The 26557-nt window shown below is 41.9% G+C and overlaps 2 protein-coding genes and 1 long non-coding RNA gene across 4 annotated transcripts in view; 2 read left to right on the top strand and 1 right to left on the bottom strand.

Moving 5' to 3' along the window:
• The first annotated feature begins 4040 nt into the window (after nt 1-4040).
• LOC307154565 lies at nt 4041-4333 on the top strand. The gene is made up of 2 exons (XR_013820385.1): nt 4041-4192; nt 4225-4333. It is a non-coding gene; the product is annotated as an uncharacterized lncRNA (long non-coding RNA).
• A 64-nt stretch (nt 4334-4397) lies between these two features.
• Nucleotides 4398-26557, bottom strand: part of LOC307154538 (uncharacterized protein) — a 69107-nt gene continuing 46947 nt past the window's right edge. For both annotated transcript variants that reach the window (XM_079864552.1, XM_079864555.1), the window contains one exon: nt 4398-4498. The gene's annotated coding sequence lies outside the window, so the exon portion shown is untranslated. The remainder of the gene's footprint in view (nt 4499-26557) is intronic.
• On the top strand, nt 8164-23157 carry LOC307154502 (uncharacterized protein). Its single transcript, XM_079864507.1, has 4 exons — nt 8164-8186; nt 8834-9001; nt 9205-9598; nt 21786-23157. Exons 2-4 carry the CDS (start codon nt 8834-8836, stop codon nt 22799-22801), a joined length of 1578 nt encoding a protein of 525 aa, XP_079720633.1. The 5' UTR covers nt 8164-8186; the 3' UTR covers nt 22802-23157.

Raw genomic sequence — 26557 nt, 5'->3', positions numbered from 1 at the left:
TCTCACATGAATTATCATTATCACTCACAATCACCGGATCTCTCATTGTCTTCACCATCATTGTTTGTACAAGCACCCTCACATGCACATATAGAAGTGCAACGAACTCCGGCTTTACAGCACTTACAGTGCCCTCTACATGCTGTCTTGCAGCCACAGTGGAGGAGAATGGTGCAGGCTTTACTGGCGTCTCCGAGATTAGTCCAGTAAGGTTCCCAAGTCTTGCTCGTAGAGTCCCGAAACCATCCCCATGCATTGAACTCTGGGATATCTTGCTGGACAGCGGTTGCCTGATTCCAGTAGAAGCTGGCCTGCAGCAGTGCTCTTTTGATGTGCTGAATCAATGCAGCTTGGGTGGGTGGCAGGTTCTCGAGAGACTTGGTACCATTCGAGAAAAGGTGATGTCTAGCTTCATCTACACGGCTGGAACCACAGCTCTTGCTGTACATGATGATGACCATACGCTCCAGTCTTTGGACATGGACGTCATTGTTGATCTGTTCAGGCTCCAAGGTGAGGGTAACCAGAGATTCTGTGAGATCTGGTGTTGCCTCCCAAGCTGCCCATGCACTCTTTTTCCCATGGCACAGGAAGGCTGAGGTTGTGTCACAGCCTGTTAAAGCGTGGAAGAGTGGTAAGGCTAGTGACTTCTGGGGACCAAGATCCTTGCCGTCCTTCGGATGAGACGTAAAACCGAGGTCCTGACTCTCTGTGGTCATTAAAAATCCCATGGCATTTCTCGTAAAGAGTAGGGGTGTAACCCTGGTGTCCTGGCCACATTCCACACATTGGCCCTTACCAATCATGGCCTCCTAATAATCCCCTTACATTGAATTGGCTCTATCACTCTCTCTCCTCTCTCCACCTATAGCTGGTGTGTGGTGAGCGCACTGGCGCCGTTGTTCTGTGGCTGCCGTCGCATCATCCAAGTGGATGCTGCACACTGGTGGTGGTTGAGGAGAGACCCCTGATATGATTGTAAAGCGCTTTGGGTGTACAGTAGTACATATGAAAGCGCTATATAAATGCCTCATTCTATTCTATTCTATTCTTGCTGATTTCATGAGCAGGAATGTCCCTATAGGTTTTTCCACCTGCAAAGCCGATCCAGAGCTCTGTGAGGCCGAGTGTGTTGAAGAAGCGGATGGCAAGGATGACAACATCGCTGTCGACAGTCTGGACAAATGCCTTTTTATGGCCATTGGCCCCAGCATGTGCAAGATGCAGGATTATTCTAGTGCTTCTGGATGATTACAAGGCTGAAGGGCAGACATGTCATACCCTGGTCTGTTGGAGAGTACAGCATCTTTCTTGGTGGAAAGGAGGAGTTTACCTGACATGCCATGCTTGGTTATCTCTTCACTGATATATCCAAATAGTTAAATATATAACAATATATCCAGTATATACTGTATATAATAGATATATCCAGTTACATTTTGGAATTGGAGTTCTCCTATCTACTTTAGTTCTTGATCCGGTTCCTCTGCGTTGGTGAGTTTGTGTTTTGAGGTTCTCCTCTGGATATGTGTCAAACACAATATCCAGTCACGTGACAGATTCATAGCTCATGTGTGACCTCACAAACCCAGCAATATTGGTGTTAACGTAGTCATGGAATGTTTTTTCAGTAGTTGGCCGGACCATTTGGACCATGAGCTATGAATCTGTCACATGAGCTCATCATGTACAGCAAGACCTGTGTTTCCAGCCGTGTAGATGAAGCTAGACATCAGTCTCTCGAGAACCTGCCACCCACTCAAGCTGCATTGATTCAGCACATCAAAAGAGCACTGCTGCAGGCCAGCTTCTACTGGAATCAGGCAACCGCTGTCTATGGTCGCAAGTTCATCGCAATGTCCATTGAACTCTATTGGTAACAACGGAACTTGTGACCATAGTTGGCCAATGATGCTTTCGGGAAACGCACCCCTGGCTAACTCGGTTCTTCGAACACACCTGCCGGATATGATTAGTATCGCTGGATTGAGTTATCTGAGATAATTGCGCGTTCATGCGCTGGTTAAAAGGGGATATGTATCGATAGTAGAAACATTGATCAGCAACGCTGCTATTGGCTGCTCAGCGTGGCCAAAGAGCGCGCTCAGTTTTTCTCCTCAGCAGAGCAAGAACTAATAGTCGACGTTTATTCGTAAATTTTAATGTTTAACCAAAACGTCAGGGAACACCTCAAAGTCTGCAAAAGCCAGGAGAGAGGGCTGGCAAAAAGTAGCAGACAATTTAAATCCGTTAGAAGTGGCCATGTTAGATGTTTTTATCACTTATTAGCCTATATTTTTGTATTTTAATAATTGCATAATTACTTTGTGCATTGTAATGTCAGAGTCACCACACTAGAACATGGGAACAAATAAAAGTGAAGTACAAAAAAAATATTTTTAATAATATTAGTTATTTAATTTTTAGTTATATTATAGTCTCTTTTATAAAAGGCACTGTTAAATAAATGGTGTTCTGTTTATAAAAGCAACCAAATAGAAAAGATCTTAGTAGCCTACACTGTAAAATCATTTTTGCTGCATTAAATTAAGGCCGTATAGTCATTTCAACTGTTAAATCTTGAGTAATGATGAATTGCTTTGACTTGTGAAAGTGATAAACTATTAATGTAAAAATATTTTGCCATGAGTTATTGATCACATTTTTCCCGAGTGTAGTTCATTGTAATGACATTGTGTTTTCCTCTTTTGTGCACTTTTACATAATACACCAACACTTGTATCTGTTCCCAAGAAAGTGGTGGCTGAAATATGTGCAGTACGTGGACATTTTCTAACTTTCCAAAGGAAAGAAAGTATAAGACTCTGTAATGTCCATTTGTTTCCATTGCACTGGACAGTGAATAAACCCTCACAGATAACTGTCATATGGAGGAACTAGCCTACCTGCAAGTGCATAAATAACTTTACTTCATTTATACTTGTATGCTTTATGGCTGCAATATAAGTTGTAGGATTCCACATCTACAGAAAGGCCTACAGAAGAGTCTGCACAGACAGAGGAGACATAGGCCTACAGGTGGGCAGTGTATAGCCAACTTTTCCTTTTTATTTGTTGCATGAGGCATGTGTCTAATATCTCTTGTTGCAGGCACTTGACCACTGGCTTTTCTTTACAAAGAACAATTAAAATAAAACTCAAGGAACTAAGCATATTTGTCTTTTATTAAACATTTAATGAAAAGTGTTTGTTTTTTTGGCAATGTTGTGTAGTATGGCACATGCAGCAATGTCACAGGCCCTGTCAGGTGTGCAACCCTCAGACTTTTCAGACACTGAAATCTTCCCTTTAGTTAGCCAAAGTTCATTTCATTGTGTGCCCTTGTCCTGGCTAGAGCTGCACTGTAACTGGTTTAGGTCAGGGAATGGGGTCATAAAACACCTGTCTGCAGGAACATGTCATAATCACCTATGAAGAAATGCAGTTCTGTCAGGATCAGCATAATATAATACAGTGAGCTTGATATTTAATTGTGGAACTTTCCTTACCACTTTCAAATAATGTGCATAAATGTGAATCTCTGAAAATGATTAAGTCATGCACAGATCCTGGCCATTTTGCTTTCACTTTTGTGATATGAAAGATTTTAGTCAACTGCCTTTTTTTTTATTTGATATAATATTACTAATCTGAAATATTAAAGGGCACCTATTATGGCCCTTTTTAGAAGATGTAATATTGGTCTTGGGTGTCCCCAGAATGTATTTGTGAAGTTTCAGCACAAAATACCCCACAGTTAATTTATTATAACCATTTGAAAATGTCATTTTTGGGGCCTGTTTTAAAAAGAGCTGTTTTGTCGTGTACCACTTTAAATGTAAATGAGCTGCCTATCCCCGCCCTGCTGCTGGACCTAGATGATGAAGAGAGTCCGGCACAGAATAAACACGAATGAGAATGGACTAAACGTATCGGAATGGTTATTTGATACATTTATGTACTTACAAAGTTTTAATCGCGTCCCTTTTGCCATTATGGATGTGCAACACACACACACACACACACACACCAGTGTTTCCTTTAGGATTTTTTTTAGCAGTGGGGGCAGGTCTGTCCGAACAACCGCGCGATTATCCGCGGGATTCTCCGACATGCACTTTAACAATCACTGCTGATAGACGGCTTTCGTACAGCCCGGGCTTTATGGTAACTTGTTTTATTAGGAGCACTTGTGCTCCTAATTAAAAAAATTTAGGAGCACAGTCCAAATTTTTTTTTTTCCTTTAACGACACAATATTACTGTGCCACATTGTGTGACAAAAGTTTACCTTATGAACATTAAATATTTTCAGTTTTAGAAAAACAATTACACTGGCTGTCATAAATAAATTGCATAAAAAAAATAAAAAAAAAAACTAAATTCATACATTTCGTGCCTCACTAGCGATTCTTGCTTGAAGTGTGAATGTCCGCACACAAACATTGTTGGCCCTGCAGGGTTTTACCTGGGTCAAAAATGGTCTTCGGTGGCCAACACTTAAAAAAAAAAAAAAAAAGCTGTGATTTTACCTCTGGATTTCATAGCTTTGTAAGATAGAATCCTTCTTTAATAGATTATTTTGGTATATAATCATATCAATATAAAAAAGCAGGGAGAAAAAGTAGCATTAAAAAGTTTATTTTAACTAATAGTCTTATTTTCTACCATCTACAATTGAATAGGCTACCATTCAGTTGTAAATGCTGTAGTTTATTAAGGCTAAATCTAGCTAACCATATAGGCTGTACTAAAGGGGGTAAGCACACCTTACGTTCTTATTTGTTCTGTAAATTATTTTTTTTAAACACTTTACAATATGGTTTGATTTAACATTAGTTTATTACTAACATGAACCATGAGCAATACATGTTACTGAACGTATTCATCTTTATTAATCTTAATAAAAATACAGCTGTTTATTGTTTGTTCATGTTAGTTCACAGTGCATTAACTAAATGTTAACAAATACAACTTTTGATTTCAATAATGTAGGCTATTAAATGTTGAAATGAACATTAGCAAAAATTAATACATTCTGTAGAAGTGCAGTTTATTAAAAGTTAATGTTAACTAATGTAGTTATAACTAGAGTTTAATAAATGGAACCTTATTGTAAAGTGTTACCGATCTGTTATACACCGATTCAGACGTCTCGTGAGTTCAGTGTTGGAAAGATCAGTCGTTTAACCATTCATTAAAACGTGGAACCTTGCTTCGCAAAGAGAGTGCTCGCGCACACGCGACCAGAGGGCGCGCGCTCTCGCTCTCTCGTTCTTTTAAACATGCGCCCAGCTGTCACAAGCGCAGCAGTTTATCTACATTACACACCGGTCAAATAAGACTTTGGCGGGACGAAAAAAACGCTTTGGCGGCTGCCAAAAAAAAAAATCTTCGATCGGGTCAGTCGCACAAGTGCGCCTAAATATCTTTTCATGATCGCACACAGACATATTTAGGCGCAAATGCGAGTGAAATGGTCGCACTGTAGAGCCCTAACGTTACCGTGGCGGCAAAAATTTTGCCGTGGCGGGCCGCCATTAACTAATCAACATAGAGGAAACACTGCACACACACACACACACACACACGCGAACTGTGATAACGTTCGCGCAATTTTTTGAAACTACACACACACACACACACACACACTACTGTGATAACGTTTGCTAAGTACAAACGAATTTTTTTATTTATTTCTTATGGGGAGGGAGATAGACGTTTAGCCTACTGTCTATGGAGATAGAGCAGACCTTAATTTATTTACATTTGTAAATGCTGCAAAAAAATGCCTACGTGACATAAAACTGTCTGACGTTGTTTGTTGAGACATCCTATGACGACGACAATAAATAGCTTTAGACGCATTTGTTGTTGAACTGGCTGACATCGATTGAAATGACTATTTGCTCAAAAATCATAAAATACACTTACTTCTTCTGGAGGTGACGTTGGATCGCGAACAGTAGGCAACGAACCACATAGGATTAACTTTGACCCTCGTTCACTAAACAGTCAGTCAGAAAATGATTCTTGTATTTAGGAAGTTTAAGTGGTGCCTTTTCTTCATAAATTAAATCCATCCGCTGCGTTTTCAGTGGCTCTGATGTCAGTGAAGACTAGTATGTCCATTCTTACATCCCACAACACACTTCTTAGGAGACATTACCGGCTGTCGTTGAAACAATGGAGGATGCAGATCACCGAGGGCGGGGTCTATGCCAAAACCAGATGTCAATCAAACCACGTCGGTGGGGCTTAGCTCATTTCTACGTCACAATGAGGGAAATCTAGAACAGGGTGTTCTGAGACAGTGCTTATGATTTATTGAGATAGTAAAAAAACTGCCAACACACATTTATGTTCAAACACCATGTAAAAGTGAATTTTGCATAATAGGTGCCCTTTAAGAATCACAATAGTAACTGGACAGCACATTTACATTGTGAACCCCCTTTCTGTTCACATAATCCCCTTCATTGAGGCCTTGATGGCAGTCTATGGTCTATGGTACCAATCACGTTAGTGAAGCCTGAGTGACATATCTGTAATCGGCATGGTCATGATTGTATGATCTTCATAAAAAATTATGATAGCCTAAAAAAAAAAAAACTGCTTTACAACATTGGGTCTTAAGTGGCTTGGAAATGCCACAAAAAAAACATAAAAGCGACAAAAAACGGCAATCTCACGAATCACGAGAAAAAATATATATCTCAGAAAGTGCACTATCGCGCTGCGCTGGACTTCCCGTATCAGCTCCGCTTATGAAGCCGGGATCTAATCCTGTTAACATGAAATAAGCTGCTCCCGAGCAGGTTTAAGCTTGCGCAGCTGTTGCTATGACAGCAAGTCCAGGATGAGCGTTGAAGAACCAAACAATCCAAGATCATGCCAAATCGTCAACAATCAAATCCAGCTAAGTGAGTTAGCGACGTACGAAGAACGGCCCCCCGATTGATCCAATCCGATGTTGCTTTGAAAAACTGGCTCAAAAGTAAGCTGGATTACGTGATCACGGATCGCAAAAAAAGGATTACTAAATCCGGATCAATTTTATCCGGATTAAACCTTTTGAAAAAACGGGCCCAGGAAACCTCCCCATAATGTCTTTTTATCAGTACATCTGGATAAAGACTCCTTGAGCTCATCCTGAAACTGTACATTGAGCTCTTTCTGCCAGTAGGAGGCAGTGTCACATTGAGCTTGTGGATTGAGAGAGTAGAGATGGATTGAACCAAACTCTGTAAATGAAGTTGTGTTGGACAGAATAGAACAATGATTGTATCTTAAACTGGAGAGATTGATTGATCTTTACTTATTAAAAAGCCTCAAAATAGTATCTATGAGTTCCTGGATTTCATAGCGCTGATAAACATGTGTTAAGTGTTGAAAGTGGCTCAAGGATGATTGTAAGGCAACTGCACCATTTTTTTCCATTGTTGGATGGTTTTCATTGGGAATTTAAATATTATTTAATCAAGAAAGAGCCATGGTTTTCCTTTCACACAATGTAATTGATTTATTATTAATTGATAATGTGTTTATCAATTTCATGTGTTTTCCCAGAGCATTTGTGCCACCATGTCAGGTAAGATATTTGCTGCAAAGAAATGAATCTTCTGGATGGACACTTTTTATTTTTTATTTTGTTGACAGCTTAATGTGCTGATCAGTGTCTGATATAGCCTAGTTTTATTTATTTGGCATATTATTTTCGTGTAAACACAAGTCTCAGCCACAGCTTCTTTTAGCAGTAATACTAGAAACATGGCAGTGCCACATCAGGGCAATAAAGGACCGTTATTTATTTACCTCAGTTCATGTTTAGAGAGCTGAACTGATTCAGACACAGAAATACAGTAATACACGACACGGAAACGTTAGGAAATCAAGTTATGGTGCCGTGAACATGACAAATCAACTACACAAATAAATTACTTACATCGTGATCATCAATTGAACAATTTAACTTTAACCATAGAGAAAACATAAACATGATTCACGTTCGTAGCTGCACCACAGGAATTCAAGCTTGTTTTTGATATAGAAACAGACGGAGAAAGTTTGCTGTAGACACGATCTCTTCTGACTAGCGTTTCTTCCTGAAACCTGCAGGAGTCGCTGTGACGCTCTTCAGTCCGCCGGTAAAACCACTGAAGAAGAGGAAGCCTCGCTCACACTGAGGTGTGTTGTTTTTAACTGTGTGTGTGATTGTTGATTTTCTGTCTGTAGTGTTTTATTGAGCTTTAAATTAACTACTTATTCGCATTTATCATTAAAAAAAATTATAATTTTTTAGCCATGATTTTACCACAGTAACCATAGTTTAGCCTGGGTATTTGTAATAGTAAATAATGGTATAATTGTAACCTACTTGTAAACACACACTTACCGTTGCTTACTACAGCAGCTGTGTTTTAACTGTGATATTTGTAATAAAGTTAACACGTTGTTTAATTATCTAATTCTGATTTTAAATCAATTTTCAATGCTGGACACTTAAATGATGCTTTGAAACGAGTACAAGTATCACATTATCATGTTACATTTCTTAAATCTGTGTTTAAATCCAGAAGCTAAATTTAAGTTTTAGATATTGGTGATGTGTTGTAATGATATATTTACAATAGTGAATTTAAACATACACACGCCTAAACATGTTTATTTTATACCTGTAATTAATATCTACCATTAATATTCTCAGAAATTGCCATCATGTTCTTATTCTGTGTAGTTCTGTTCTCTTTCATTATCATTAGTCATTTTGAGTTTGATCAGTGTCTGTTCATTCTAAATGCCTCTTGTAATAAATATGTTGTGTTTGTCTTCAGATGTTGACCATGAGAGCACAGATGGATGTGATCTGCTGTAAATCAGTAGGAACTGATCTGTCCATGCTGGATATTGAGGATTTCATCACTGAAATCTGTCAGCTGAAGAAAGAGGTGGCGTCACTGGAGGCAAAGCTGAGAGAAAGAGGAGACAACCCCAACAGAGAGGTTTGAGCAGCTCATCATTTCATCCTTCAGCTCAATCAAACCTAAGCTTTGTTAGCTTCTCACTTCTTATGCACATCTCAAATTAAGCCAGCAGCAAAATATGCAAACAAATCACCAATATACCCACTAGAGATAAACTGCTGAGTAATGAGGCTAATATCAACAGGTTGTTTATTTGTGTTGATCTATGATGTGTTTGTCAGGATCTGGAGAAGGTTTCAGTGTGTGTGACTGATGGGACAGAAGCTCAGGATTCAGTCTGGAGATCCAGAGACACACAGGACTCAGAGCTCAGCCTCACTTTACTGTGTTATACTGACGCTCAGGATCGTGGATCCGCTGATCAAACCTCTGACTGTAACACTGGAGAACAGCAGATGAAGATGTGCTCCGTCACACTGGAGGACTGCAGGAACCTGATAGAGAGACGAGGAGAAGAAACCACCGCAGAGGAACAACAACAGAGCCATGAGGAGGAGGAGGAGGATGATGAAGATGATGTTCAGAATGAGGATAATGAAGGAAATGATGTTGAGGATGAAGAAAATGAGGATGAGGATAATCAAAATGATGAAAATGATGATTTTATTCCTTCAGGTATGTATCTTCCATTTATTAACTTTAGTTATAGTAAATCATAGTCAGTATGTGTGTAAAAATGTATGCCCGTTTCACACATACTCAGTTTGCAGTGCGTATGCGGTGCATATTTTTTTCCATACCCATGTTAACAGGTTAGAGCTTTCACACTGCACGCAGTTGCAGTTCGTTGATCCGTTCCAGGAGCGGTGTGTATACAGCAGTGCAGCGATCTTTTCTACACCGAGTCTATTTCTGCTGTGCTGCAAACGCTGAATTAAAGTGACAGCGCATGTTTCGTGGTCAAAATGAACACAGATTTACATTAAAATATAATAATCTCACCATAAATGCGTTTAATTAAATAAAATGTAGTAATATTTATATAAATATATTTAATTACATTTTTATTTTAAGACTGGGGTAAAGCTAGGAAAATGTCTCTGGTTACTGATGTAACCTATGTTCTCTGAATAGGGAACGAGACGCTGCGTAGCTTTAAGACACAGTGGGAACGCCCTCTGGGTGTGTCGATTGTCTGAAGCCCTTATAGAATCACCCCAATTTATTGGCTCATGGCGTGGGCGCCACCCCAGGGTTCCAGACTGCGACCAAAATGGTCGCATATGCGACCATTTTTTGAGAATGTGCGAGTTAAAATTTTATGTGGTCGCATTTGTGCGGGTACATGGTCATGTACAACTCAGTTAAATTCACGCATGCGCAACAGAACGCTGTTGTATCAGTACATCATGAATCCATTTTCCAAACCGTGTTTTTGACTTATATCCTGAATCACTACGGTACGCCTATAATAAGGGTTTATATTCTGACTATTTTATCCCGGGGTCGGCTCGGCTGCGGAGTTGCCCAGTGCCTGCGTGACTCGCGGCTCGACATAGACATTAACGGAGAGAAGTAGCTCCGGCTACAATGTTCTTCCGCAAGACACTTGCAGTTTATTTATTAAAGAACGTACATGTCACGCGCATTGCAGACTGATGGTGAAACGCGCGAATTAGGAATTCAGGAATTACAAGTCAGCGAGCCAGCATACAGCCTCAGACACAACTGATGACGAGGGCACAGGTGCAGACAGGGAGGAACCAAGTGAGCAAAGGAGTATAACAAATACATATTATGTTTATGTTTTATTATACAAAAATTAGGGCTGTCAAAATGAACACGTTAACGCATGCGATTAATTATTTCAGTTAAACGCGTTAAAAATATTTAACGCAATTAATGCAGCATCAGATTTTTTCTTTCATCCATTGGCTGCTCTATAGTATTTTATCACGCTATCATTCATTCAAGTGCTAATAAACAATTCAAGCGTGATAAAACGCAAAAAATAAGAATTTAAATCTGTACTGGCGGCATTCTGTCTTTATATCTCCTCTGTGTGATACACGCAACACACACACACACACACAGGACTCATGCGCTCAGAATGCCGCTTCAGACAGCGCGCAGCCGCTTCTCTTTCACACTTGAACGGACAAAAACACACAAAAGTATGCCAAAATGTTCAGTTTGTCGAGTATCCTCGTAAGCACAGTATTAAATTAGTTAAAAAGTGTTAAATGAACGCTAAAAGTTGACAACATCGGATGCTTGTATACATCAGATCTTAAAGCGACAGCAGCCTAATAAACCCGCTTCTGTGATACATTAATGTGAAAAAATCTAATCAAAGAAAAAAGTCAGAGAAAATTACAGTGAAGTCTGAGAGGTGTAACTTTATTCAATTTATGTATATTTCCTACCTAATAGATCAAATATTTAAAATATACTTTATGTTGTTTCACATTAATTTGGAGATTAAATGTGAAATTATTACAATATAAAAATATATTAAAACCTTTAATGTTAAGTGTGATTAATCGCGAATAGGCTAGTTAATTGTTTTAATCGATTGACAGTACTAAATAAAATACAATCAAACATTAAAAAACATACGTGGTGTTTTTTTGATAGTTATTTTGAATGGTTTTCATTTAAAAGATTAAAACATTTTGCCAACATGAGGTCTTGTGTCACTGTCAGTCTTTTTACATCAGGGTACGCAAATAAGGACAACTATTCATCAGCATGCATTGACTAATTCCATGTTGTAAAAAAAACAAACAATTTGGTGCGACCAAATCATGTGCTGGTGCGACCAACTGAGAAAGTTGGTAGCACCAGTGCAACCAGTGGAAAAGTTAGTCTGGAGCCCTGCACCCCATCGCTCTTACGTTGTCACATTATATATGTGTGCGCGCCATCTGCTCCTCAGATTTCTCTGCCGAAAAATAAGCTTGTCGGCAGCGCGAGGAGCTTGGCAGCGAACGCGTCTCGTTCCCTATTCAGAGAACATAGGTTACATCAGTAACCAGAGACGTTCTCTTTCATTGGTTCACTCAACGCTGCGTAGCTTAAGACGCAGTGGGAATGAAATACTAAACTCGCCAAGCTATAGCGCTGCCGTAACTAGTACAATGACCAGATAGCTCACACGACTGGTTCAAGCAGATAAAACTTGGGAACCGGGAGTCATGTCGAGATCCAAACTGTAGAATCTAACAAAAGTGTGCAGAGAGGACCAGCCTGCCACCACACAAATGTCTTCCAGGAGGGCCCCTCTAAAAAGTGCTTAAGAGGAAGCCACACTTCTGGTGGAATGTTCCCTGATGCTAAGAGGTGAAGGCAGACTGTGCACCTCATATGCCAGTGAAATAGCCTCTGTAACCCAGTGGGAAATTCTTTGCTTTGAAGCAGCAAGCCCGCGGTGGCCAGCACAAAAACATGCCAAGAGCTGGTTAGATTTTCACCAAACGCCAGAGCGATCCACTTAGAACTTCAATGCTTGGACAGGGCAGAGCAAATTAAGTTTCCTGTCCTCCTCAGAAACAAAAGGAGGAGGATGGAAAGAGTGAAGGTTAATAACCTGAGAACGAAATGCTGTGGACAATGCTTTATGCACATATCCTGGTCTCGGTCTTAAAGTCACCCTGACCAGACCAGGAGCGAAGTCTATACATGTCTCGCTAACAGAAAGAGCTTGCAAATCCCCCACCCGCTTCAACGAAGTCAGAGCTAACAAAAGAGTAACATTGAGAGTCAGAATCCGCTCCGGAGCTGACTCCAAGGGCTCAGAGGGAGCCTCCGTTAAGCCCTCCAGGACGATTGACAGGTCCCGAGAGGGAATTCCAGGGGAGCGTGCTGGTTTCAGGCGCCTAACCCCACGCATAAATGCCGAGACTAACATCAGTTTACCCAGGGGGATCTCATCCGACTCTCTATGAGCTGCAATAGCAGCAACATATACTCTCAGGGTGGTAGCAGCCGCTCCAGAAGCAAACTTCTCCTGTAGGAACTCAAGCACTGAACCCACCGGGCAGCTGACTGGATCCATAGTGTGTGTTGAACACCATGACTCAAAAACCCTCAACTTGGAGGAATACAGCCTTCTCGTGGAAAGGGCTCTCGCACTTGCAATGGTCTCCTGGACGTCAGCGGGAAGACCAAAGCTCAAAGCTAGTATAGCCTCTGATGGGCCTAAGCATAGCTTCCAAAGGGTGCCATATCCTGCCCTGAAGCTGGGATAGTAGATCCGTCCTGACCGGAATTTCCCAGGGAGGGGATTCCAGAAGAGGAACCAGCTCCGAGAACCACAGCTGGGATGGCCAGAATGGGGCTACTAGTAGGAGAGGGGTTCCACTTTCTCTCACCCTGGACAGAACTGCCTGGATCAATTTGACGGGCGGAATGCATAAAGTTTCTGCATTGGCCAAGGGTGGGCGAGTGCATCTATTCCCAACGGTGCTGTGGGGCTCAGGGAGAACCAAAGTGGGCATTGGGACAACTCCTGAGATGCAAAGAGTTCCACTTCCGCTTTTCCGAACACGTCCCAAATCAGGGCTACTGTTTGACGGTTCAGCATCCATTCCCCTGACCTGAGCTTCTGCCTCGACAGAAAATCCACTGTGAGGTTCAAGATCCCGGGGACATGGACTGCCCTCAGTGAAAGGAACTTGTCCTGAGCCCACAGGAGGAGGTTGCGCGCATGCCTGTCTAGGGTGCATGACTGTGAACCCCCCTGCCGGTTTACATGGGACACTAGCGCCATGTGGTCTGTTCTGACAATGACATGGTGTCCTTCGAGAAAATGGAGAAAGTGAAGAAGGGCCAGGTAAACAGCTCTCAGCTCCAAGCTGTTTATGTTCCAAGAGATAGTCTCCCCAGTCCAGACTCCACATGCTGGCCTGCCCTCGAAAACTGCACCCATGCCGACCCCTTTCCGAAGGAAGAGGGGGTGCCGCCAGTTTGAAAGGGCGCAGAAGCAACTGCGCGACACCTTCAACAGGCAAAGAGCCGGTCCTGTGGACCGGGCCCCTGAGAGCTTCAGCCACCACAGAAAAGGTCTCATGTGGAGCAACCAGCCATGAGCCCCCGAAGCCTGTGGCAAGTGCCTACAGAAACACGATGGCTGAGCGTGAAGCGGGCCAAACATGTCACAAGACTGGAAATCCAGGCAGGAGCCAAACGGGCCTGCATCAGAACGGAATCCAGGCGCACCCCTAAGAAAACTGTGCGCTGAGCTGGGGTAAGAACACTCTTCTCTGTGTTTAACCCTCTGGGGTCTGGGGTGTTTTTGGGGTCCTTGAGATGTTCTGACATGCCCTGACATTTGTGCTTTTTTCAGTTGCTTATAAACATATTAATGGCAAAGGTGTAAATTCACTCTATATAGCACAAACAGGACTTCCATAATATGTGAGCCACATGTATGTACATGTTTTCATTTTTGAGAGAATAATGTTTATGCATGGTTATCGAAAAAACTAAAAATTAAAGTTTCTGAAATAAGGCCACAAAACACATACTAAATATGTGGCAATAAGACTTTTGACTAATGGATCTCGTCGCCTAGAATTTTTTCTTCAAAATGATGTGAAAATCATCCTGCCTAATCATTCACATAAAACGATACATTGATTTTAGTTTTGTGAAACACTTTTAGTTTGGAAAGCCAATATGCGGATGGGGCGTAAACGCTCCAACAGCATCATGCATATTTAGTAGTTCACACCTGGTGAGACTACGTCCCTGCATACTTAATGAGCCATTCATTCAGGTGTGTCACCTATAGCTAACTTAAATATACAAGCTTCATAAAAATTATCATTCTAGGAGAAAATTTCAGATGGCATTTAGAGGCTTTTGCATCTGAACTCTTCATATATACACACACACATATATGCATGCACATACATACTTTATAATCTTTTCAAAACTAGTCAACGTCTTTCAAAACTAAAGTATACATTTTATCATACGTATTTCAAAGTAAAGGATTCATTAGTTAGTTGATGACTTTATTTTTGACAAAACACATACAGTATATATTCCTCATCTCAGTATAGCAATAGAGTTTGCCAAAAGCTGTTCATTCAATACAGCAGTATTTGAAAATCGATCATATTTTGTAAAATTACATTTATATTTGCATTTATGTCAAAACCTAGACACTTTTAAACATCAAAAGGACATTTATTAATATGTATTCGAAAATGACAAATAAAGAGATTTTCCTATTCAATTTTGCATGGAAACGCTTCCAAGACGCTTGCGTGTCGCGTGAAAAATAGGCGTCGGTTCTATTTCTAGAATGCACGCGTTTTCCACGCGGCTCGTGCCGCGCCTGAGACGCGCGTCTCACACAGGCAGTGTGCAAACTCTAAACTGTTAACATGGGAGCCGAAATAAAAACGGACACGCCACGCAGCTGAGACGCTTACGCCACGCATCCAGTGTTTCACCGGCCTTATCCAGCTGATGTGGGCGTTTCACAGGTTTGTATGGATCGCCTCACATTTGCGTTTGAATAGCGCGGTCTCCGTAGGCGGAGTCACATTAAAACTTAATTAGCTGAGATGAGAACGACTGACATCTCTCCCTTTACATATTATATAAACTGTGAATATTTGTTTTTTATAAAAATTACTTCATTTAAAGGTGAACTAAGTAACTTTTTTTACCTTAACTGAACAGCTTTGGAGTCATTGGAATGGTTATATTACTTATTTCGGGTTGAATGGTGGTCGTTTCGCACCCCCCTGGTGCTCGTGAGCGGAAAATACGCACTTGCAACTTTGAGCCGGCGGGCCGCCGGCCGCCGCGTCAGGAAGTCTCGCGTGATATCAGGTCTCGCGATGTAAACAATTGCTTTACGGCCAAAAGAAATCTGCTAAAATGCTGTCATTATTGCGCTCCCTCACGCTGTTTGAACCCGAATGAAGAAGACGTTTTAAAGAATGTCCCATCTGCTTTGATGTCGTTGATCTACTAGCCTCTGGTGTCCGAGAATCGCCTACGAGTTTTTACAACAGTGTTGTCAAATATCTATTCCGAAGCTGTGGGGGGAGCTCTAGAGAGAAACCTGCGAGCAAAAAGCGAGAATACAGCGAAGAAATCCCGAAGTTACTGAGCCCCGCTTTAAAAGAAGAGAATTCAAGCTTCATGCCTGTGTGTCTGTATGCCTGTTTGACTGAGTATTCGCTGAGTTACAGTTCATTTTCGGACGCGTTTCAGAATTGACTTCACTGACGGAGAGTAGGCAGAACTCGCATCATGTTTATTTTTCTTTATTTGGCGAAAAGCACAACACTTTGTATTTATTATGAGCATACACAAAAAAAATAAACACTAAACAGGATCGATTGATGTATAACACAAGCATATAAGATAAAAGTTAATGTTTTTTTTGTTTTTTTTTGCACTCATACGGAAAAAAACGCGCGATAGCCGACCCCAGGGGGTTAAGCCTCAAGCCGAGAGACTGAATGTGATGTAGGACAATGTCCCTGTGGTGAGTCACTAATTCCCTGGAGTGTGCTAAAAGGAGCCAATCGTCCAGGTAGTTGAGTATACGGATGCCCTGGAGCCGCAATGAGGCCAGAGCAGCATCCATACACTTTGTGAACGTTCTCGGCACTAGAGCGAGACCAAAAGGAAGGACCCTGTACTGATACACCTTTTCTCCAAAGGCAAATCTGAGGAAACTTCTGTGTCGCCGTACGACCTGAATATGGAAATACGCATCCTTCAGGTTTACTGTCACGAACCAGTCCCCCGCCCAAATTTTGAGTCAACATCTTGAATTTCCTTTTGTAAAGGGAGAAATTCAGCAGGCGGAGGTCTAGTATAGGTCGCAGACCGCTGCCCTTCTTCGGGACCAGGAAGTGACAGCTGAAGAAGCCTTGCTCAACTTCCTTCGGAGGAATTTCTTCCATCGCTCCCTTGAGGAGAAGGGACGAAATTTCCTGCTGTAGTACTGAAGCCTCTGAGGCGCTGTTGACTACAGTTGGAAAAACCCTGTTGAAGCAAGGGAGGTTGCGACAGAACTGAAGCGTGTATCCAAGCCGAACTGTACGGAGGATCCAAGGTGATACCCCTGGCAGACGGCTCCATTCTTTTTAGGGTGTCGCGCTGACTCCTGTGGGGTGGCGTGGTCAAACATGATGGAGAGCACTTGGCGTCCTGGCACGTAGTGGGAGGTACCACTGTCTGGGTCGGTATTACAGGGTCTGCCTGCTCCTGAGGAAAACAGAACGTGCCTCCGAGGATGCGAGCGGCAGGTATCAAACGCGTCAGAGGCGAGGGGAGAAAGCTTAACGCGTCTCCTTCCCCCTGCGCCGGACGGTTTGAACGAGGTTGAATAGGAAATGCACTTTCAAAACACACTGGACGGCGAAAGTGGCAGGGTTGGAGAAGGAGAGCAGCAAGTGAGAGGTGGGCAGAAACGCTTGAGCGGTCTGTCCCAAACTCGTAAATCAGGGGAAGCTTTCCTTTTTCTGACCTGAGGGTCAGGAACGATTCGAGGAAGCTGGAGCGGAAGGTTTGTTAGACCGCTTCAGCTCAAGGTTGCTGGCGGGGAAACGTGCGACCGCAGGCTCCCCAAAACCGTAGCTGGTGGGGGATGAGCCGAGTCATTCCTCCTAGCGGTGAACTCCGTCCTATGAGAAGGACGTTCTCTGGGTTGAGACGGGTAGGGGTTAGATGAATCCTTTCTAACCCTCCTGGGCATAAACTCACTGAAAGCAGCCGACTGGGATTTTGCGGTGTTGACCGCCTCCCCGAACAGTCCAGACTGAGAAAACCTTCTCTTTGTCGCGGATCTCTGTGAGATTGAGCCATAGGTGGCGCTCTGCAGCAACCGCACCCACCATGGACCGACCTAAAGCGCGTGTGGTGTGCTTGGTGGCTTTTAAGGCCAGATCCGTGGCCTTACGAAGCTCTTTGACAGCTTCTGGCGTTATTCCGGTTCCCTCGTCCATCTCCGGAATAGCCAACAAGGTTGGTGAAGTTGGCGGCTGCTGCATATGTCAGATGAGTGGAAAAAGGCTGTTTCCAGGATCTGGAGATCTTGTGATGCAGATCACTGAAAAAGAGCAGCTTTCTCCACTCTGGCCACTTAAAAATCTTTCATCGAGTTTAGACGATTGTGACTCGCAGGGCTCGTCGAGCCAGTCGATAGCGAGCTTCTCTGTAGCACGCGAAAGCACTTCAATAAGCTCCTTGTAGGCCACAGTAGGCTGCGCTTCCTGGCCGCTAGGCGGGAGAACGTCATCAGCTAAAGCAGGCCCGAAATCCTCGGAGTCGGACGCTGCAGTGTAAATCACATCTTCCAGCCCGAAATAAACCGCCTCACGCGCTCCCGGGCTGGGGCATAAATAATCATGTGAAAACTCGACTGGCAGGACGCCGCGTGCGTGCTCGGGAGAGGGAGGGAGAGAAAGGGCTTGGCCCGTCTGCTCATATCCTATATCTTCGAGCTCTACATCCAAACCCCAGGTCGCGGATTCCCTGTGAGGCCTCAGCAGGGTGCTGAGATCGGGAGCACAACAGGGGGAAATGAATGACTCCTTCTCAAAAACCGTGAGCCTAGAGCGGAGGGTTTTGAGAAGCATGTTGTCACAAAATTTACATTTTGACAAGCCTAGGAGAGCCTCGCGAACCCACATGCGAAAAACCCAAACATTTTCCACACTTGCTGTGAGGGTCATCATTCGCAATAAAGCAAGCGCATGGCGGCAGGCAATGACGAAACTCCATGGACTCTTTACCGCAAGGAGAACTGAGTTCCACTATTCGCAGTCGCTGAAGTGCAAATGAAGAATGTTGATAGTAAATCCAATATTTGTGCCAGAAAAACCGAGACCGAAGGGCTAAAATGGCCGCTTCGTGAAGGCAGATAAATCTGAGGAGCAGATGGCGCTCGCTCGTACAATGTGATTGGCGTGATTCTATAAGGGCTTCAGACAATAGGCACACCCAGAGGGCGTTCGCACTGCGTCTTAAGCTACGAAGCGTTGAGTGAACCTATGAAAGAGAACTACAATTTACCTCAAGGCGACAAAATGAACAACACTTGTCTCATTCGTGGAGGTGGAAAAATAAGTTATTTGTGACATGCAAGATTTATAGTATTAAAATTTAAATGCAAAAGAAAAGGCATGAGAGTCGGCTTTTTTTGTCAATTTTAAGTTTTAATTTAAAATGTTCGCAATTTTAATATAAGTAAATGGTTAAATATTTGACCACTTGCTTGTGCAACTTAATATATAGAGAAGTAATGCATGGAATAATAGGCCTACATTGTTTAAATTGTGTTTAAACTAGGGCTGTAGTCAACCAAAGAAATGCTTAGTCGACCAAAGTCCTGTCCTGCGCAACGATTAGTCGACAAAAAAAAAAAAAAAAAAAAGACGCGATGTTTTGCATTTTGATTGAACATTTATTAAACAATTGTCATAGAGCATTTATAAAACAACAACGAATAAACGTTTTTATTTTTTTATTGACACCTGGGATCCCCCGCGAAACGGTTCTCATTCGCGCTTGAATAAGGCTGGCGACTCACTGGCTGCGTGGCGTGAGAGTCTCAGCTGCTGTGGCGTGTCTGTTTTTATTTCGGCTCCCATGTTATCAGGTTGGAGTTTGCACACTGCCTGCGTGAGACACGCGTCTCAAGCCTGGTTTATACTAGACGCGTCCGCACGGCAAAAATGACGTCATTGCGGTGTGGGCGGTCGTGCGCGTTGGGTTCGCAAGACCCAATTTCGCCTGGCGGTGTGCGCGACATTTTTTGTAACAACGCACGCGGCGCCGCATCCGAAGATGAACGACTTCGAGCCGAATCTGGCCGAGCTCGCACTTCTCACCACACCGGCACCCAGTTTGCACTTCTAAATTAGTTGCTTACATTTAAAAAATGAGCATACAATAGCATAAAAAGTATTTTTAATGAACATAAAGGTCCATGTTTAATAAAAATGTTCACGAAACTTAATGAAATGTTTAGTGAAATTAGAAAATATGAAGGAGATCGTTAATTTAGTTATGTTTTTTACACATTCTAATATCCATATATTTTGTTTTATAGTCACGAGTAATAATCTCAGGGTTTACTGGGTTTTACACGATTCTTTTTGTAGTGTGGTATTGGTGGTGGTGTACTAAAATAAACATTGTCACGTGTGTATAGCTTTCTTCTTCTCACTGCTGATTCCTGGTGGTTTAGAGGACAATTACTCGAGTCGCCCCCTGTCGTTTCAAAGAATAGTACAACAGCGAGCGCGTCAAGTATAAACGCCTCATCCGTTTCGGGAGGTGCGCGCGCAGTCTGCGGAGACTCGCGCTGCGGAGCCAGGCGAAAGTATAAACAAGGCTTCAGGCGCGGCTCGAGCCATGCGGAAAACGCGTGCATGCTAGAAACAGAACCGACTGAGTGTTCCTCTGGCTGGAGCGCAGAACAGCGGAGTTTGTATGGACCGAAGTGCATGCCTGAGCTTGTATTGCTGCTGTTGCTTTGACATTGTGGAAAATAGAATAATAGAAACAAAATGTATTAGACTTTTTACCCGTTATTATAAATCTAAATTAATCTCGTTTTTAATTTAGGCTAACTTAATTTCGTTTTTCTTTATTTAAATTTCGTTTTTCTTTATTTAAATTTCGTTTTTTCTTTATTTAAATTTCGTTTTTTTCTTTATTTAAATTTCGTTTTTCTTTATTTAAATTTCGTTTTTCTTTATTTAAATCTACCCTTTACTGTGTCAGTAATTTGTTAGTCAGAAAAATATTAGACTACCTTAAAAGTATTGCTTAAGTTAACAGACTGTGTGCGTTTTATATCACTAGTGCAGTGTCCGTTCTCGGAGAATATAGCCCTGCTCGCGTGAGGTGCGCTGCGTCCCGCTCGCGCTGTTCTGTAGTTTACTATTAATTCTGAACGTGTCGCGTCTCGCGTGTCTGTCTATATTGCACCAAATGCGACACTGCACTCCCTTGTGAAGTCGATTGGATGAACGGTTCTCGAAATAATCAAAATGCAAACGGACAGACTGACAGAGATTACTATATTCCTTACTGAGCGCGAAGCAGCAGTGCAGCCTACGAGTGTTCTACGTGGTGCGCTAAACTGTGGCATGTTACAAAATAGCCTAAATTAAAGCATTTAAAGTTGGGGATAAAAACATAGGCGAATTATATTTAGAATACAGTAATATATAACTGCTTATGAAGGAATAAATATCAAGGAGTAAATCAATGAAAATGTCTTTATTGGTGAAAAAAAAAAAAAATGCAACTGGTCGACCAATGAGAATGTCAGTCGACCAAGACGGCATCGACCGATTAGTCGACTAAACGACTAAAGTTGACAGCCCTAGTTTAAACGTGCGTACGTCTATTAAAGAGTGTATATGTGTACAAAGAGAATCGCAATGCTGACAATTTTTTTTTATATATATAAATAAAAGTTGCTGCATAACTTCTGGATTTGAAATAAAAATAATGAATATGTGTTTGTGGTACAGCCGCTGATCAGTTATGCACTGCAAACGCAGCATATGTGAAAGCACTATAGCGCATGCTGCTCCTGCAACACGCACCGCATACGCACTGCACACGGAGTATGTGTGAAACAGGCGTTAGTTGTGTTCCTAAATCAGCAGGTGCAGACATTAGTTACTGTGAACCGATGTGTTGCAAACACTGTATCATGAGCTGCATCACAATTTCACATTTATCTTTAATTTTTAAGCTAATAAAATATAGACAGATATTATAGATTTTCATGATGGTAAGTGCATGATTCATTAAATCTATTTGTGTTCATTTAAAGTTAGACATTTTGATACCTTTTTCTTTTCAGATGTGAATGGCGGTTCATCTACTGATGAAGAAACTACCTCGACATCAAAAGAGCAGCTGAAGGTCAAGAGTTTCACCTGCGTCACCTGTGGGAAAACATTGAGCTCACAGAGATATTTAGCGAGACATGAGAGAACACACACAGAAGAGAAAGACTTGACATGCAAGAGATGCGACATCAGCTTTCCCACTTTAGAAGAGAAGAGACTTCATTCAAAAGAGCACAGCGTGAAGAAGGAGTTTCACTGCGAACAGTGCGGGAAGGATTTTTTCACCCTTCCATCTAATATGAGAGCTCATATGAAGACACACACTGGCGAAAAGACTTTCCACTGCAGTGAGTGTGACAAGTATTTCCTCACCAAAGGGAATCTAAATATTCATAAGCGAATCCACACGGGTGAAAGGCCGTACAAGTGCCCTCACTGCGACAGAAGATTCATGTATGGATCCCATTTGAAGAAGCATGTGCGTGTTCACACCAACGAGAGGCCGTTCCAGTGCAGCGAATGTGGGAAAACCTTCACAAACTCAAGCTGTCTAAAGTCACACCAGAAAATACACTCTCAGGAGAAACCATATCAGTGTTCACACTGTGATAAACGATTCCGTCAAAAATCTCAATTGACTTGCCATGAGAGGACTCACACCGGAGAGAAACCGTACCTGTGCTCCTACTGCGGGAAGAGCTTCTTTAGTCCGGTTAATTTTGGACTTCATCTGAGAGTTCACACTGGAGAAAGACCGTATAACTGTGCCGTTTGTGGGAAGAGTTTCGCTAAATATGGTACCTTAAAAAATCACCAGCGGATTCATACAGGAGAAAGATCATTCAAGTGTTCTCAGTGTGACAAGACGTTTGCTCGGTTAGACGTCCTGAAGACTCATGAGCGAGTTCATACAGGAGAGAAGCCTTACCGCTGCTCCATCTGCAACGAGAGATTCGCTTATTTAGGTAGTTTTCAGACCCACCAGAAGAAACATGCTAAAGAACAAACTGCTCCTGAATCATCATAGTGTCTTTTCATCAGTAAATCTGGATAAAGGACTCATTGAGCTCATCCTGAAACTGTACATTCTGCCAGTAGGAGGCATTGTCACATTGCACTTTCATGTGGTTTGAGAGAGTTAGAGATGGATTGAACCAAATTATGCAAATGAAGTTGTTAGAATAGAACAATGATTGTATATTGAACTTGCCATATTAAAAATCCTCAAGATAGTATCTATGAGTTCCTGGATTTCATAACGCTGATAAACATGTTTTAAGTGTTAAAAGTGGGTCAATGATGATTGTATTTGTTCCATTGTTGGATGATTTTCATTTAATTTCATTTAATTTTAATTAAAAAATTAAGTTTTATTTCATCACGAAAGAGCCATGGTGTTCTTTTCACACAATGCTACTAATTTTCAATTTCATGTGTTTTCCCAGAGCATCTGTGCCACCACATTACACACGTCACTTGTAGAGTTGAGATACAGACCTGTCTCTGTCCTACCAATCATAGCGAAAACACTTGAACGAGTTGCTTTCAACCAAGTATCATCTTCCTGTCTCAGAACAACCAGCTGGATGTCAACCAATCTGGCTTCAAGAAAGGACATTCAACTGAGACTGTGTTACTGTCGGTCACAAAAGCCCTATAGACCGCAAAAGCTGCTTCCAATATCTTCAGTTCTCATTCTCCTGGATCTGTCTGCTGCCTTCGACACTGTGAATCATCAGATCCTTCTGTCCAGCCTCTCATCACTGGGCATCACAGGAACTTCCCTCCACTGGTTTGAGTCTATCTCACAGGTAGGTCCTTCGGGCTCACATGGAGAGGCGAGGTATCCAGAGCACATCAACTGACCACAGGGGTTCCTCAGGGTTCAGTGCTGGGACCCCTCCTCTTCTCCATCTACACCACATCACTGGGACACATCATACAGGCACATGGTTTCTCCTACCACTGCTATGCTGATGGCTCTTCCTCCTTTCAACTAGATGACCCCATAGTAGCTGCACAGATCTCAAGCTGTCTGGCGGACATCTCCGCATGGATGAAGGAACATCAGCCCCTGGATTTTTTGATTCCCCTGGAAAATGTTCCGTTGTGGTCTATGTTATTTGCAGCACGTTTCTGTATTTGGTTGTGTTGTGAGTATTTGGAGCACACGTGTGTTGTGAAACTGATGAAGATGTTTTCTTAAAGGGGGGGTGAATTGCTGTTTCATGCATACTGAGTTTTTTACACTGTTAAAGAGTTGGATTCCCATGCTAAACATGGACAAAGTTTCAAAAGTTAAGTTGTACGTTTGAAGAGTATGGCTCTGTCTTACGTAAGATAGAGCGGAATTTCCTTATATGGGTCCTAAGGGCACTTCTCCGCGGCCGCGCGCGCACTCGCAGACCAGAGAGAGAAGAGAGCGAAAGCAGTACGTTACCTCAAAGCGCTATGCTCGGCTTTAGGGAAGTCAATGTCACCAAAGAAGTGGGTTTTTGGTTGGCAGGGCAAGACAACCCTGCACAGATTCCCAAAGAACCCAGCGTTAAGGGACCAGTGGATGGAGTTTGTTTTTTCGAAGCATCAACGGAGGTTGTGCACGACTCTTTGTTCCCTGCATTTCGACGATGATTGTTTTATAAACAAAGCCCAGATCGACTTATTTGCAGATCGTCTAATGCTTAAGGATCGAGCAGTCACGGTGAGTAAACTACTTCAAATGTCTCTCTGTGTTGTTGTTAGATCAGTTAGCACAGCTACAGTATAGCACACCGCCCACACGGCCCGCCCCCAGCTGCTCGTTTTTTTCCGGAAAGACTCGGTACAGCCAATCTTTAACTTATAAATATAATAAAACTAAAGACGTTTTGGAGATATGAAGGATGTAATACTACTCTATAGGTACTCAAGATTAACAGGAGATTGAGTGAAAATGAGCATTTCACCCCCCCCCCCCTTTAATTTGCGGGTGTTTTTTTCTATTTGCATGTGTTTTCTTCAGTTGCAGTGCGTTGAGCTCTCTTGGCCACCGTAATATTTGCGTTGGGGTGTGAATAATCCAGAATTATGCTGTGATTCACAACTGAGAAAACAATGACCCGCACAATGAGCCTTTCAGTATGTGAGAGGGACCTAAAAAAGAAGTAATGAATTTTTATATATATATATATATATATATATTATATATATATATATATATATATATATATATATATATATATATATATATATATATATATATATATACACACAGTGGGGAGAACAAGTATTTGATACACTGCCGATTTTGCAGGTTTTCCCAATTACAAAGCATGTAGAAGTCTGTAATTTGTATCATAGGTACTCTTCAACTGTGAGTGACAGAATCTAAAACAAAAATCCAGAAAATTACATTGTATGATTTTTAAATAATTGATTTGCATTTTATTGCATGACATAAGTATTTGATACATTAGAAAAGCAGAACTTAATATTTGGTACATAAACTTTTGTTTGCAATTACAGAGATCATACGTTTCCTGTAGTTCTTGATCAGGTTTGCACACACTGCAGCAGGGGTTTTGGCCCACTCCTCCATACAGACCTTCTCCAGATCCTTCAGGTTTCTGGGCAATACGGACTTCCAGCTCCCTCCAAAGATTTTCTATTGGGTTCAGGTCTGGAGACTGGCTAGGCCACTCCAGGACCTTGAGTTGCTTCTTACGGAGCCACTCCTTAGTTGCCCTGGCTGTGTGTTCCGGGTCGTTGTCATGCTGGAAGACCCAGCCACAACCCATCTTCAATGCTCTTACTGAGGGAAGGAGGTTGTTGGCCAAGATCTCGCGATACATGGCCCCATCCATACTCCCCTTAATACGGTGCAGTCGTCCTGTCCCCTTTGCAGAAAAGCATCACCAAAGAATGATGTTTCCACCTCCATGCTTCACGCTTGGGATGGTGTTCTTGGGGTTGTACTCATCTTTCTTCTTCCTCCAAACACGGCGAGTGGAGTTTAGACCAAAAAGCTCTATTTCTGTCTCATTACACTTTATTTCAGCCATTACACATTATTACCCTTATTATTAACCAGTATGACTTTATTTCTGTCACACATTATTGAGATGTTTAATTGAAAATTACAAGTCACACTTGTGTACACACAGTTTATGAATGATTGCGATTATAATGATTATGATGACAAAATCATCATATTGCCTGTTCATTCACTAAGGAATTCATTCTCAATTAAAAGTGTTACATTACCACCACTGTGAAACCACAACAATAAATTACAATGATTCATTTTTTTTAACACATCATGCATAACCAGAGAAACAGAGCTACACTGTCTTTTAGAAACACAGAGATATCACAATTTAGCACATGAATCTCAACAACGGTGGCAATATATATTTTTTTATTCATGCAGCAGTGCATGCTGGGAGTTTTATATTATCCTGGAACCCAGCATGCATTGCGACATGAAACTTTTGATTGTCACCATTGTTGAGATTCATGTGCTGATTGTTGATGTCTGTGTGTGTCCAGAATAAGGAGTTTTTTTAATGCACTATATATGATTACAATATTCTTCAGAAGACCTTATTACAGAAGTATTGATTTTATGTTGTAGATTTACAGATATATGCTAAATATGAAATACCCATACATTTAAAGAATAGAAAAGATCAGAGAATCAGACATGTCCAGGATGATTGTGACATTATCACAAAAGCCAAAAACACCTGATCAACTTCCTCTTGACTCTTTCTTGCCATATCAAATGTGTTTTATAAACTCACTG

Source organism: Squalius cephalus (assembly GCF_949319135.1).
Source record: "Squalius cephalus genome assembly, chromosome: 2".
NCBI lineage: Eukaryota > Metazoa > Chordata > Actinopteri > Cypriniformes > Leuciscidae > Squalius > Squalius cephalus.
This window is presented reverse-complemented; position numbering and strand designations above follow the sequence as displayed.

Excerpts from the sequence above, each read along its gene's own strand:
- LOC307154502 (XM_079864507.1), top strand. The coding sequence starts at position 8,834 with ATGTTGACCATGAGAGCACAGATGGATGTGATCTGCTGTAAATCAGTA. Across the intron at positions 9,002-9,204 it reads GAGACAACCCCAACAGAGAG|GATCTGGAGAAGGTTTCAGT; the intron begins GTTTGAGCAGCT and ends TGTGTTTGTCAG. Across the intron at positions 9,599-21,785 it reads TGATGATTTTATTCCTTCAG|ATGTGAATGGCGGTTCATCT; the intron begins GTATGTATCTTC and ends TTTTCTTTTCAG.